The 16024-nt window shown below is 42.8% G+C and overlaps 1 protein-coding gene across 1 annotated transcript in view; it reads left to right on the top strand.

Annotated features, from left to right (window-relative positions):
* The window catches only part of LOC119968873 (target of Nesh-SH3-like), a 371610-nt gene that overhangs the window by 273932 nt on the left and 81654 nt on the right, over window positions 1-16024 (top strand). Inside the window, exons 38-39 of the mRNA XM_038801796.1 lie at window positions 11833-11913; window positions 13796-13885. Coding sequence (XP_038657724.1) covers window positions 11833-11913; window positions 13796-13885 — 171 coding nt within the window. The remainder of the gene's footprint in view (window positions 1-11832; window positions 11914-13795; window positions 13886-16024) is intronic.

Genomic DNA, 16024 nt, shown 5'->3' with positions numbered 1-16024 from the left:
TGGCAACAATTGTTGGTGCCCATAGGTGTAAAATGCAGAGTGTAAAGTGGCACATAATCCTCTGCCTTGATAGACTATGGCTGGCATGTATGCAAGGGTAAGGTGCAGCAGGTGGTAGTCCCAACCACTTTCTCTTAAGTCAAGTACTGAAGACGGGCTGGTCGTGGAGATACAGGGGTCTTGGAGGAGGAAGGTAAGAGGCCAGTGGACAGGAAAGAAATTCAGGGAGGGTGTGAGAGATGTAGGGCAATTGGTGTAAGGCTGAAACATGAAATCAACTTACCCCTGTTGTTTGACCGTTCAGAAATCTTTGTTCAGCCGGATGAGAATCCAGAAAGTGGACTGCATGCACTCTAAGTTTGTAATCATGTTTTGAGAATGACATTTTTTTCTTCCTCCCTCAGATGGAATACCATCACAAACCCAGACGGATCCCAAAGACCTCTGCGGATGACCATCAGCCAGGTGAACATGTGTCACATCCTCTCTCTGCATAATGCACCAGTACAGATACAGGCACGCGGTGGACATGTGGGTATCAGAGCAGATGGCAGTGCACACTGGTGAAGGCAGATCATGGTCACCTGAGAAGCTGGTTGAGGCAGAGAGTCCAGAGGGCTCCGGTTGTCAGAGGATTGCTGCGCCTGAAGCAGATGATGAGCTCTAGAGTTGTCCAGCAGGCGGCAGATGCTGGATGCTCAGCTGAATGCGCGTGAAGATCTGTCTGAGGTCCCTGAGGCTCTGCATGCCATGGTCTCTTTGTTGGAGAGGTCCATGTGGAATGTGAGCATTGCATTGGCCCAAATCTCAGAACGCACAACTTCCTTCACATAATAATAATAATAATAATCTTTAATAATGTCACAAGTAGGCTTACATTAACACTGCAATGAATTTACTGTGAAAATCTCCTAGTCGCCACAATCCGACGCCTGTTTGGGTACACTGAGGGAGAATTCAGAAAGTGCAACTCACCTCACAAGCACGTCTTTCATGACTTGTGGGAAGAAACCGGAGCACCTGGAGGAATCTCACGCAGACGCGGGGAGAACGTACAGTCTCCACACAGACAGTGACCCAAGCAAGACAAGGCTGAAGCATTCGCAATAATCTTCAGCCAGAAGTGCCAAGTGGATGATCCATCTTGGCCTCCTTCGAAGGTCTCCAGTAACACAGATGTCAGTCTTCAACCAATTCGATTCACTCCATATGATGTCAAGAGAAGGCTGAAGGCACTGGATACTCCAAAAGTTATGGGGTCTGACAATATCCTAGCAATATTACCTATTCCAAATGCTACATGCATTCAGACAGAAAGCATTTACATTTGTCCTGTTATTAATTTTTCCTACTCTTGTACGATTCCCTGTTGTAATGCAACATACACAGTGTTAGGAAAACTAAGATAGTTTTAAGAGATTTATATTTGTATTGGTAAACATTAGAGAAAGGTATAATTTTAAGTGGGTTTAATTTGATATGCCTGTGCCTAGAAGGCTAAAATCTGTAGTTAGATTAATGCTCGACAAGTTTGTATGTGTGGGAGTTTGTTAATTTCCAACTGTGATTCTATTGTGCTTAGAGAAGGTTGCAGCGTGAAGGGTAAATAAAAGCTGAGAGAAGGTTAAGTCACTGCTTAGCAACTGGGCCCTCATAAGTTTAGAGAAGTTTGTAAGTTTTAGTTTGGCTAATTTGATTGCGGTTAGAGATAGATAATGAGAGAGAAGTCAGCTGTCACAGCTCTGCTAGAACCAGTTAGTTTTAGAAGGCGAAAGAGGGACCATCTCTTTCAACCTTTCTAGAAGAAAAAACATTATATAGAGTGACTTGAAACAAGTATGGAAATCGGTGGTTGGATCTCTGAGGTTGTGTAAAAACAGTTAAGACAAAGGAAACATTCATAGGGCGGTGCAGAGCCCTGGACAAGACGTTGTCAAAATGGACGGAAGCTTGGGTTAAAAGAGCCATTTTTAAAACCTGGACTAGATTTTGGAAGGCAAACTCTTATGGAAAAGCATAATTATGAGAGAAGATTTTAAAGCGTGTTTTGGGGAGTAGAATTTGGAAACTTTAATGTGATCATCATCTGGGAAGATTCTGAGGAGAAATCCAAAGACACTAACTTGGGTTCAGAGCTGAGTGCATGTATTTGACCACAGTCATCTTGTGTGCTTAAAATGGACTTTGTGTTAATGAGACCATATCCTAATTCCAATTTTTTCATGTTAATAAATGTTTTTTTCTTGTTAAAACTAATTAGCTGTGACTCTGTTACATAGGTTTCCACATTGCAAGGCTCTTCTGCAGAAGAAGTCTGACAACACCAGGTTAAAGGAGCTGTGCTCCGAAAGCTAGTGATTCAAAGCAAACCTGTTGGACTTTAACCTAGTGTTATAAGACTTCTTACTGTGTTCACCTCAGTCCAATGCCGGCATCTCCACATCTTCTGCAGAAAGCCTCTGCAAATGCTTAAAAAACAGAGAGTTCTCTAAAACGCCACATAATTGCCAGAAATGATCTCTCAACTTGCAGCAAAACTCCTGACTTCTCACCTTACCAACATCTTCTTGGCCTTTTGTCCCACCCTAGAAGTAGAACGAATAGAAAATATGAAGGTAATTGGCCCATGCACTGAGGATAAAAGTGCACGACCACTCAAAATTGAATGAAATGAAATGAAAATCGCTTATTGTCACGAGTAGGCTTCAAATGAAGTTACTGTGAAAAGCCCCTAGTCACCACATTCTGGCGCCTGTTCGGGAAGGCTGTTACGGGAATCAAACCGTGCTGCTGGCCTGCTTGGTCTGCTTTCAAAGCCAGCGATTTAGCCCTGTGCTAAACAAATTGGTCTTAAATGGGTTTAATTGGTCCTTTAACTGTGGGTGGGCATGGTTCTGACTTCCATTCGCACCTGTGAGCAAAATATTATGAGGCATTGTGATGATATTGGGATGCCCTATTTTGCGACTATTCATGTCGACTGTGTGCCTGCTCAGTGTGCTTAAACGTCTGGCCTATGGTAGACATCCGGTGCATAATGTAGGGGGAGGATGTGCACGAGCCGGCTCTGCTGGAGAACTGAACTTTCCGCCAATTTCTAAGCGCCACATGTTCTTTATGCCTCGGAAACCTATGTTAGCTTTGGGGTAGAGTTCCCTCTTTGCTGAAATGGCCAGAAAGAACAAGGATAAAAAAGCTTTGAGGAGAAACTTGTTGGCAGAGTCTGAAGCTCCTTGGGGCTCAACGGCAAGTAAGATGGCGGAGTCAGATTCTCTCTCTCTCCGACCACGCCACTAATGGACGAGGTCCTCACCAATATCTTGGCAAAGAGTTTGAGAACTGTTGAATCATAGAATTTTTTTTGCAGTGCAGAAGGAGGCCATTCAGCCCATCGAGTCTGCACTGGCCCTTGGAAAGAGCACTCTACCCAAGCCCATACCCTATCCCCGTAACCCCATAACCCTACCCAACCTTCTTGGACACTAACGGCAATTTAGCATGGCCAATCTACCTAACCCACACATCTTTGGACTGCAGGAGGAAACCGGAGCACCTGGAGGAAAACCATGTGGACACCATGTAGACTCTGCACAGACAGTGACCCAAGCCGGGAATCGAACCTGGGACCCTGGAGCTGTGAAGCAACTGTGCTAACCACTGTGCTACCATGCCGGCCCAATCATGTCTGGGGAACTCAGAAGATCAATTGATGAAGCCTTGGCCCCTATTCATGCGGCTCTGGGAAAAACTAATGAGACCGTCAAAGTCCAGGGAGCCACAATCAAGGATATGGATGTGGTTTTATCAGCCCATAGTGATCGGACTACTTTGTGGTCGTCCGATCTGACTTCAATAGCTGATATGAACACGGGTGTGAGTGCACTGCCGGTGAAGTGGAGGATCCTGCCGACGGAAAATCCCGCTGCAGTTGTCTTCTGGCTCACCAATCATAACGCCAGGTTGCTCCCGGGAGATTACTCATACTTAATTTGGATGGCAACCTCGTTTCGACCCCTCCCCAAGTTTTTAAAATGCTTTACTGCGATCTTTCCAGATCAGAGCCTCGTGATAAATGGGGTCATGTCCGACTTCCTGGACCGTCTACCCATCCCAACGGTTGGGGTGTATTTGAGCAATGAGTTGGACCCCCTGCTGTGCCCAGACGAGAGTTTGAAATGTATTAGGCTGATGCTGTCTGCCAAGGCCCCTGGTCTGGATGTCTTTCCAATTGAATTCCACAAGAAGTTCTTGGAACAGCTTGTGCCATTTTTATTGGACATGTTTAATGATTCCCTTTCCCGGGAGTCTCTGCTTCTGATCCTCACTCAAGCATCCATTTCCCTGCTTCTTAAGAAAGACAAAGGTCGACAGAGTGTGATTTGTACCACCTTATATTGCTCCTGAATGTGGACGTCAAGTTACTCGCTAAGGTGTTGGTGCTGCGGTTGGAGTAAATGTTTACTAGTTAAACCCCCCCCCCCCCCCCCTCCCCCAGGCGGTGAGCCCAATTGGGAACGTTGCCTTTTCCACTTTCTAAGACATATTTTCGCTATTTGCTAATCCCGGTGGCCCACAACTGGGCTGTACTTCATAAGTTGAACTTATGAAGTTCTGTTAACCAGACTTACAAAAGTCTGGTTAATAGTATCAAAAGAGATTTGCAGAGTTGAAATACCCTCCTTTTTCCTTGGTGGGTAGGGTTCAGACTGTTAAAATGAACATGCACCCAAGGTCTTTCTTTTTATTTGTGCCTTCCCATTTTTCTCCCCAAGTCCTTTTTTTATCAAGGTCAATAAATTGATATCCTCTTTTATTTGGGCGGGTATGAATCCTATAATCCGCAGCCTTCTGCTACAGGGCTGCTAACATTCAAAAAATACTGTTGTCGATTATTGATCCCGATTAGTGGGTTAGGTTAGGTTTCATATTTAAGTTAATTATGGGTTGTATATTTTTGTTTTACCTTTATATTTGACTTTTTTTTCTCTCTTTTGGTATTCTTTTGTTCCGGTTTGTATTGTTTATGACGAAAAACTTTTTTTAAAAAATTCTGGCCTATGTTTTGAGCTTTGCAAACACTGGCTGTTGGGTACTGTCAGCACTTTACTACTGTGAATAGCCGAAGGGGCAGGTTGTTTGATACAGTCTACGAATCGTTAGGACATATCGCCAACATACCTGTCACCACATCAGCACTGACATTCATATACAATGGCCGGGATTCTCCCCTACCCGGCGGGGCGGGGGGGTCCCGGCTTACCGGAGTGCGAGAACCACTCCGGCGTCGGGCCTCCCCAATTCCGCACCTTTAGGGGCTAAGCCCGCGCCGGAGTATTTGGTGCCCCGCCGACAGGCGCGAATGGCCTGTGGCGCCCCGCCAGCCGGCGCGAGCGGCTGTCCGAAAGGCCTCGCCGGGAGGCGTGAGTCCGTGCATGCGCCGGAGCATCAGCGGCCGCTGACGTCACCCTGGCGCATGCGCGGTGGAGGGGGTCTCTTCCACCTTCGCATAGGGCATAAAGGGACATCACTTTTTAGTGTCTTCTGTAGCCCATACATGCATGGACTCAGTGTGCCACGAGGACAAATCCCATTGTATGCAACACCAGGAGAGCCTGTTACTCTTACATAAGTCTAACAAGCACTTTATAACTTGCTTTTGAGCATGGCTGTGTGGTCATGTGTGGTCAAGTGGATCTAATGGATACAAATTTGGACCCATGACACTTGTTAAGGATGGTTATTCCAGTCCCTTTGCCAGGTTTGCAGATATGTATGTCTGGGGTGGCCTGAGGTTCCACAACCCTCTCAGACATTCACGCTGCATGTGAAAATCAGCCAGGTCATCACAATATGCGTGCGCTAGATCAGCTGGGCATGTTTTCAAGTACTCTTGTCTTTATTGGATGCTGGCTTTTGCGTGATAGCTGGGAACAGAGGGATGCAAATTCAACAAATATGTTTTGAGGTGCATTCACCATGGCAATGCCTCTATCAATCAGAGTACACTTGCCAACCAGTCAGCACTCTCATCTCATGCAGTATAAATTGTTGTTTCCTTTAGGATTGGTATTCTTGCAAATTTGTCCTGATGAATGCAAGACAAAAAACTTCAACAGCATGTCTCTTTTTTCAGCAATAATAAAGAAGTGTTTCAGTTATGCATAAAGCATTTTTGGTAGCCCCTGAATGGACTGACATGGAAATCACTTGTAATTGTTGCACAAATTGTATGAAATTAGCCTACCCCATATATCCTGAAATTGACCCAGTTGAGTTATTGGATATTTTGGTCAGCGTGCTTATTTTATGAAGTTTGAACATGTCATGAACGTTATGAAGGTCTTGGAAGGAATGAAGAATGAATATTTTTGAATTCTCGACAAGAATGAGAACTTCTTGAAGCTGGGTTGGTTCTCCTTAGAGCAATGAAGGTTATGGGGAAATTGAATATCTGTGTTCAAAATTCTCAGTTTAGACAGAGGAAGTTGGGAGAAATGGTTTCCACTGGCATGTACAAAGAATCAGAATCAATACGAGAAGAATTTTCTTCTGCATAGTTGAGTTGTCACGATCTTGAATCCACTGCCTGAAGGATGGTAAATGCAGTTTCAATAGTAACTCTCAAAAAGGAGTTGGGTAAATATTGTAACAAAAAATGGGCAGCACCGTGCAGAAAATTCTGGCGACTGTGAGAAATTTCCAAAGATCTGACACAGGTCTGATGGGATGAACTAGCCGTCTCCGTGCTGTAAACTTTCATGATTAAACACTGACTGTCAAGTGACTCTGAACTTAGTATGATTATAATGTCATGATGCTTATTAGATAAATATATTTTTCATGCAGTGGAAAGAATGTTGCCACCTTATTTTACTCTTCTATGAAACTTTTTAATAATATTGAATTAATTAGTCAATGCATTCTGTGAGAACCAATACAATCATTGAAACTTAGAGCACAGAAGGAGCCATTTGCAGGGTCATTCACGGAGCACTTATGTTCAGTTACACATCCTTTCTTTTTGTCCATAACCCTATGATTTCCTTATCCTCAAGGATTCATCCAGCTCCCATTTACAATTATTTAGGGAATCAGCTTCCTACTTTTTCAGGCAAAGCATTCTAGATTCCAATGATTCTCTGAGTGAAGAAGTTCTCCTCATCTTTCTTTCAGATATTTTATAAATGATTTTGAATCTAAAAGCTCTAGTCATTGACCCACACAACAGAAGAAATTATTTTACTCTATCTATTTTATCAGAATTGTTCATCATCTTCAAACTCTTAGGTCAACTCTTAACCATCACTGTTCAACTGTTAATTGGGGCAGCACGGTAGCATTGTGGATAGCACAATCGCTTCACAGCTCCAGGGTCCCAGGTTCGATTCCGGCTTGGGTCACTGACTGTGCGGAGTCTGCACATCCTCCCCGTGTGTGCGTGGGTTTCCTCCGGGTGCTCCGGTTTCCTCCCACAATCCAAAGATGTGCAGGTTAGGTGGATTGGCCATGATAAATTGCCCTTAGTGGCCAAAATTGCCCTCAGTGTTGGGTGGGGTTACTGGGTTATGGGGATAGGATGGAGGTATTGACCTTGGGTAGGGTGCTCTTTCCAAGAGCCGGTGCAGACTCGATGGGCCGAATCGCCTCCTTCTGCACTGTAAATTCTATGAACACACAAAGTCTTAACTTTTCCAATCTCCCCTCATAAATGAAGTCCGCTGTCCTGGTAACGTCCTGGTAAAACTTTTCAATTTCTTTACCTTTCCAGAAGTGACGTGCCCAGAAATGTTCACAATTTTTCAGCTGAGGCTCAACTGATGATTTATAATATTTCAGAATGATCGCTTTTGCTTTAATGTTCTATTTATCTATAAATCCAAACGTTCTTTTCAGAATCTTATCAACACGCCCTGCCACCAATGCCTCCCTATTGCCTGGCTGTTGTGTGTGGCCGACTTGTTGCATTGTGTGGTCCTTGAGGATTAAAAATTGGCCACACATAGGTACATCTTAAAGGGATTAATGCTTGTGCACAGTTTACTTGTCCTCTGCAGCACATTCCTGATTGTTGTGTGGCCTCCAGCAGCTGGGAGGGAATGTGCCACCGACTTTCGTATAAGGACGCTAAAGTATCTGTGCTCATCTTTCAATGTCTTGCCATTTGTAATATAATTGTCTTCCCATATTAATCCTCCCAAATTGCATCACTTCACACTGCTGCACATTCAAGTCCATCTGCAATGCTTCTTTCCGTTTCACCAGCCTGTTTATGTCATCTTGTAGCCGTTATCTTCATCATAATCTTCTAGTTTGCCAATTTCAAATTACCAGCAGACTTTATAAAGCTGAACCTCGCACATGAACCTAGATTGTTTATAAAATTGAAAAGACTGGTGGACCCAAAACTGATCCTTGGCGAACACGCCTACAGACCAGTCAGAAAAACATCCATCTACGAGCACCACCCTCTACTTCCTGTTACTGAGCCAATTTTGTATCATATTCCCAGTCCACATTAATTCCATAGCCTCCTTGGCTAAGTGTCTCCCTTGTGGCACAATGTTTAATGCTTTCTGAAAGTCCAAATAAACAGACGTCTGTTACATTACCTTAATCCATCTTCTCTGTTACTTCATCAAATAATTCAATCAGATTATTCATAAGAACGAGGAGCAGGAGTAGGCCATCTGGCCCCTCGAGCCTGCTCCGCCATTCAATTAGATCATGGCTGATCTTTTGTGGACTCGGCTCCACTTTACGGCCCGAACACCATAACCCTTATTCCCTTTATTCTTCAAAAAACCATCTATCTTTATCTTAAAAACATTTAATGAAGGAGCCTCAACTGCTTCATTGGGCAAGGAATTCCATTGATTCACAACCCTTTGGGTGAAGAAGTTCCTCCTAAACTCAGTCCTAAATCTACTTCCCCTTATTTTGAGGCTATGTCCCCTAGTTCTGCTTTCACCCGCCAGTGGAAACAACCTGTCCGCATCTATCCTATCTATTCCCTTCATAATTTTATATGTTTCTATAAGATCCCCCCTCATCCTTCTAAATTCCAACGAGTACAATCCCAGTTTACTCAACCTCTCCTCGTAATCCAACCCCTTCAGCTCTGGGATTAACCTAGTGAATCTCCTCTGCACACCCTCCAGCACCAGTATGTCCTTTCTCAGGTAAGGAGGCCAAAACTGAACACAATAAACACAATTAACAAACACAATTTGCCCTAATTGATCCCCCCTTATTCACCCATGCCTTCCAAATGGAAAGTATATTTTGTTCTTGATAATGGTTCCCCCACAGCAGATGTTAGATGGTTTATCCCTATCCTTTTTCTTCAATGATGCTGGATAAATGCAAATTACTGCAGATGCTGGAATCTGAAATGAAAGAGAAAATCTCAGCAGGTCTGGTAGCATCTGTTGGAAAAGAAAAGAGCTGACATTACCTCTTTTCTCTCCCTTCGGATACTGCCAGACCTGCTGAGACTTTCCAGCATTTTCTCGTTCGTCTTCAATAATGCTGTTGCACAAGTAGTCATGCAATCCTCCGGAACTTTTCCTGTACCCAATAAGAATTGAAAGATCGTGACTCATGTCACTGTTCTTTCTACCTTTGATTGTTTCAAACAAGAATGCATTATGTAAAGTTTATGATTGCATGAAATGTATTATTCGAGCACAATGTGTAGTTGCACTGGAATCTATTTAAGTTATAAAAATGGAGAATAAGACCAACTCTGTAACAGTGCTACAGTACTGATCTCCAGGAAATCAAATGTATTCAGTAATGCAACTCTGGAGCTATATTCATGAGAGGTTAAGAATTTTGTATCTGGATTCCTTCTTATCCTAGCAGACCATGAGGTGCCAACCTCTGACATTCCCAATGTGTTCAGTTCAACCTCAGAATATCAGCTGCCGGTCACTGAAACCTTTAATGTATTCAATTCAATCCCAGAATCCAAACCTGCTAAAATAGGAGCGAAAGAAAGTACAGGTACTTCTGACAATATTTCTGCCTTGGGTGTGAACTCAGTAATACAGTAAATAATATTAAGTGCATGTGGAGGTTTGTGCTAAAGCCAAAGGGAATTTAAACACTTGCTGTATGTGCTGTCAACATTTTAAAATTAAATGTCCATTTATTTAGTTTACTTGTGTGTAAAACATACTTGATAGTCAAAGCACTGTTTTGCATGCAATTCATTCAGTGTGGCACAGATATAAAATGAGCGATTCACTGCATATCTCCTGTAATTTATGCCTTCTGCCTGTCTCTGTTGGATTATTTGATCAACATTCTTATTTCATGAAATTTAGAGACTGCTTGGCTTTAAGTGTCTGACAACCTCTCACAGCTATATGTTACAAAAGTTAATGGGTGACAATTAACTTTTACCCAGTAGAAGCAATGCTGCTGCATGGAATGTTGTCATATCACACTTTTATATGAATCTTTTTGAACGGTATTGAATTAGCCAGTAGATCTCTTTGTTTTAATATTGTATGAAAAGTATTATCACATGCATCATTCGTGGCCACATTAGAATCCATTTAATGTTATTATAGTAAAAACTGAGGCGAAATGTGTAACAGTGCTACATTCTAATGATGTCCAATAATACAAACACATTTGACAATACTGTACAACTCTGGTGTACTTTCCATAAGCAATTAAGAATTTTCTATCCAGCTTCCTTTTCGTAGCATGTGCCAGTATCCGACGTTACTGCCATGTTCAGTTTAACCGCAGATTGAATTGCCAGTATCTTGATACCATAAATATGTTCAGTCCAATTCGAGAGCCCGAACTTGCTAAGATAGGAGAGAAAGAAGTTGCAGTCACTTTTAACAATGTGCATTGAGCGTGAACTCAGAAAAAGAGTAAATACTTCTGAGTATATTGGGATTAGTGTTGAAGTGATAGGATCTTAGAACACATGCTGGGGAGATGCTATGCCACAGCTTTGCAGATAAATGAATGTTCCGTTTATATGTGTAATGAAATGTATTTGATAGTCAACACACTGTCTTGCATGAAACCCATTTATTCTTGTTGCACAAAGTAAATGAAATGAGCAATCCACTGCACATCTTGTGGAATGAATGCATTTTGCTCATCACGGTTGGATTATTTGGTCAGCATGCTAATCTCGGGAAGTTTGGAAGCTGCATTGGCTGTCAGCTGTCTGTCAGCCATTCATAGCTATATTGTTGTGAGGTTTATTGGATAATACAAGTACCTTTTTCTATGATTCAAACAATGTTACTGAATGGAATGTCAGTATCATTCTTGACAGATGAATTATTTGAATAATGTTGAGTTAATTCATCAACACGTTATGCTGCAAATAGTTTCGTATTGAATGAAATGTACTTAATTTTGGGTGTACCATGTGTGATTACATTGGAAGCTGTTGTTTATCACTACAATTAAATCATTCATCCAATTCTGCAAAGCAGATGACCAGTGATATAAAAAATGTTTTGTTCCTGTAATATGGCCAACCAATTATATCTCTTCAAGTCGTTGTTTTAAATCAAAATCAAAAACCAATGTATTTTACAGTGAGCAACTTGCACACCAACTGCTTACACAATCTTCTGCGTTTTGCAAAAGTTATATGACTTGTTTTTTTCCCCTAATCTCTTTCAGTACCTAGAACTCAACCAAATTCATGCCCTGGCATAATGAGAGTTATACCAGGAACGGTATTCTCTTGGGTTAACCACTTATATATAAGTAACATGTACAGCAATGTGAGCATGGTTCTTGAAAAAGGAAACAACAATTTCACTTGGTTTAATTTGTTATCTGTTACAGACTATGAGTTCTCAACATCTGACATTGCAATGATGTCAAGTCCAACCCCTGTATATGAGACAAGACGGAAAGAATTAACAGGTATTCCCAAAACTACCTGTGGCATGTTTCTAAATAATATCACATGACTGTGCGAATAATTTTAGAAGTGCCAAAGCTTACATTAGTCACCATTTTGCATGTTTAGTTTCCTATCTGCTGTCTGACACTTTAATTTTTTTTCAATGGAATGACCTGTACTGTTTGTTCAGCGTTTGTTTCTGTACTATCTGTCCACATTAACTTAAACTGATGACTGCTACAACAGAGTATTTCACACAAAGCTGGTATGCATGAGATAATGTGAAAACCTTTACATTGCGCCTTAAGAAAAAAATGTATTGAATACGAAAGGCCAGTTTGACTCACTCAGAGTCTTTGAAAACTGGTACAAGAAATCAGCTCACTAACAATCCAGATTTGTAAGTATTTATATGTGCAAGCTACTAGGAATTTCACTTAGGCTTTCTCAATTTTAAGGTATAAGTATAAGAATCATCAACTGGTGATGTAAATTTAAAGCATATTCTGTAAGTGATGCCACATACTTTCTGTTACATTTGGTGAACTAGCGTTTAGCATTGGAATTATGAGTGTTAGCCAGTACACATTTAGGGAAATTTCAGCCTTACCTGCTTGACAGAAATCGTAAATTTCAAACTGCTTTTCTGAACGGGCATATGGTCAACCATCTCATCTAAAGTTGGCACATCCAACAACCAAATTGTCTGCCCAGTCTTTAGTTAGTGGCCTGAGTAGGTATGGCCATTGAGAATTTTCTGCCAGGTGAAGCCAGGAGAAATAGGAGCCAAGGTGAACAAATCCACAAAGCAGTTATTTAACTTAATTTCTGGTGCGTTTGGGGGGGGGGGGGGGGGGGGGGGGGTTGGGAGGGAGCAGAACTACTCAAAAGGCTGCAAGAAAAAGTTGAGGTCTCCTTTGAACCACTTCTCCACAATTCACATCAATGCCATTCTTCCCATCTCAGTGTCTTGCTGCCCAAAAGTACATCTCCTCCCATTAGTTTGGGACAGGCGAGTGGCCGAGAGAGCAGGCCTGGGTGCAAAATTTGCCTGGCTCCATTCTGCCAATGGCAGGGTGGTGATGGTTGTCAGTTACTTCAGTCACCACCGCTGTGATTCCCTCTACATATTAAAGTGTGTTGCATAGACCTTGGTGTTGCTGTTCTGAGGTATTTATTTGATGGATAATCCATCAATATGAACATACGAATTAGGAGTAGACCACTCGGCTCTTCGAACTGCTCACCATACAATAACATCATGGCTGTTCTGATTTTAACCTCTACTTCACTTTACCACCTGCCTTCATTAACCTTTCTTCCTCTTGCTTGTCAATAATCTATCTCCATCCTCCTTAAAGATAGTCAAGGGTTTGGCCTTACCTACCTTTTGAGGAAGAGACTTCCAAAGTCTCACAACCCTCTGAGAGAAAAAGATTTTCCTCCTCTCCTAAATGAGCGACCTCTTGTTTTGAAACAATTTTTCTCAGCAGGATTAAGGGAAGTGGTTGTCTGAATTTCGTTGGATGCCCAAAAATTTGTGTATGTCGTGGAGTTATGTAAAATCTTTGCCTCATGAATAATCCTGTTTTTCATGGAACATAAGTATTGTCTACCATCTTACCGTTCCTGTGCTTGTGTGTAGTTTGCTGGATGGTTATTAAGCCTTGCATGATTCATTGGAGTTCCTTTGCACACGTTGCCTTGGCTGACTAATCCATTATATGTTTTGTTGGACATTGTTGATTCTTATCAAGTCACCAGTTGTATTTACCTGAAGCACATCAAGCTGATTAAAATATGGATGTAAATGTCACTGAAGATACAGAGAAGGCGGTTATTGGCACCAATGTTGTGGAAGACACAAAGGTTTGGATCTGGTTCTTTTGTCATCCTTTGCAGGTCATAAGCATCAAATCTCTGAAAGTTCACATGTGTTCGTTCCAACCTTTGTATCTGAGCTTGACCATTTGGAGGACAAGAAAATCACAGGTACTTGTGGTAACTTGTCAGTAATGTCAATAGATAATATTATGCAGAAATGATTTATATAATAAAACCTAATATTTTTCTTTAATTCTACATTTATCTTAAGGAATTACAGTTTAACGTTTCTGCTCTCTATTTAATGTGTGGCTTGCAAAAACCTAGCCGATTAGAAATGGAAAAAAGCAGTGATGTTGTTTGGTTTAGTGCAGAAGACGTTGCTAGATCAGTGATCATCTTTTTATATCGACTATTTTGAGACTCTGCAAATATTTGTGTATTTTTCATGCATGGCTGAGTGTTATCAATCTGTGGCATAACATTGAAGTCCTTTAGCATAAATGCTATATACTATACTAAATAATCTCTGGTTTACTTTTGAGAAAAGTCCATTTGGTAGTCAACACACTGTATCCTGCATGAAGTTTTGATTCCTGTTCTGCTAAATATATTTCTTGAGCAACATCATACTTTTCATGAATTGTGAGGGCTGTGCTTTTCTTAGTAACTTAAGACCACCAGTCAACGGTGCACCACATGGTGTTTAGACACTCTGATTCAATAAATCTGTTGCCTGGCAAACTTGATGTACATCTCAATGTTTAAACATCATTGTTGCATCCAGTGTTACCTTATCATGGCTATGCTTGTGTGAAGTGTGTTGGATAGTTGCTGTGCTGTGCCTTTCAGGAAGTTTTGTTTTTGATATTGCCTAGCTAATAAATTATAGAGCTGCGAGCTGTAGGGTGGGATTCAATGGTGTCGGGGATTTGGCAGGGGTGGGAATCGCGCCGTGATGGTCGGCGGCCGCTGGCAGCGACACCCTCCCCCCAGTGATTCCCCGGCCCACGATGGGCCGAGTGGCCGGCCGATCCCGCCGGCTTGTTACGACAGGTACCTACTGGCACGGCGTGGCTCTGCAGGTGGCCTTCCAGGGTGGGGGGGGGGGGGGGGGAGGGGGAGGAGCAGGAGCAGGGGGGGAGCTGGCCCCAAGGGGTGCACCCACGGAGGCCTGGCCCACGATTGGAGCACTCTGTCGTGGAGGCATTCTATTCCTCCGCGTCGGCCACTGTAACAGTCCGCGATGGCCGGCGCGGAGATGAACCACCCTGCGCATGCGCTGGGATGACGCCAGCACACACTGATGCTCCCGTGCATACACCAACTCACGCGGGCCGGCGGAGCCCCTTCGGCGCCGGCTGGCGCAGCGCAAACCACTCCGGAGCCGGCCTAGCCCCTGAAAGTCCGGAATCCTCCGGCCCGACGCCGGAGTGGTTCACGCCACTCCTTCGCGCCGGAGTTGCCCGCCCCGCCGGTTTCCGAAGAATCCCGTCTGTAGTTCAAGTGCTAAAGTGACAGTTTGCAATGTTCTTTCCACTCACTGGCACCACAAGGGGCCGCCTTTGTAGGATTTCCTATAACTAAGATGCACCAAGAGCTTCAGGCAGAGAAGGGGTCGTCGGCCTGTGGGAGTGGAGCTAGATATGGCTGAGGCTATTCATGGTTACAGCTAATATTTAAATAAGTTTGTTTTTTATTACTGAGCTGAAAAGCCTATGAGACCAAATATTTCTATCCTGGTTGGCATCTCCAGCCACAAGTGAAGCATAAAATCTGCTCAGCAAGATGCAGGAGGAATCATGATCTTTCCGCGTTGTTTTCATTGTGGCAAGATGGAGCAGACAGAAAAAGGGCCAAAGTACATTATACCTAAGTGATAGTGCACTCCCACTTTAGGTCAATATATTACTAATGGAGAAATGTCATAAATCAAATTTTCCATTGTGTTTGCCCTAGCAATGCTGAATGCTAGGAATAGCATTACATCACAGGTGTCTAGCAATGCTAGACTAAGTGGAACATTTAGAACGATTTGGCAATCATATTCACCAGGTGGCGAGCTCCCAAGTCCAGGAGCCAAACAACTCTACATAAACGGAGTCTTGTACCTGGCCACAGCCAGCAGTGAGTCAATTGGATGAATGCTACACCTGACTGTCAATCTCACTTTCAGTGATAGGGGCTGGGGAGGAAATTCTCAGTCACAAATGACCGCCTACTCATGCGTAAATCAGGTGGCGCGCAGCTAAAACAAACTAAGTGAGACGTATATAAATCCACCTGCATTTCCAGGTTTGGGTGCTT

Source organism: Scyliorhinus canicula, chromosome 7 (genome assembly GCF_902713615.1).
Source record: "Scyliorhinus canicula chromosome 7, sScyCan1.1, whole genome shotgun sequence".
NCBI classification, from domain to species: Eukaryota; Metazoa; Chordata; class Chondrichthyes; order Carcharhiniformes; family Scyliorhinidae; genus Scyliorhinus; species Scyliorhinus canicula.
This window is presented reverse-complemented; position numbering and strand designations above follow the sequence as displayed.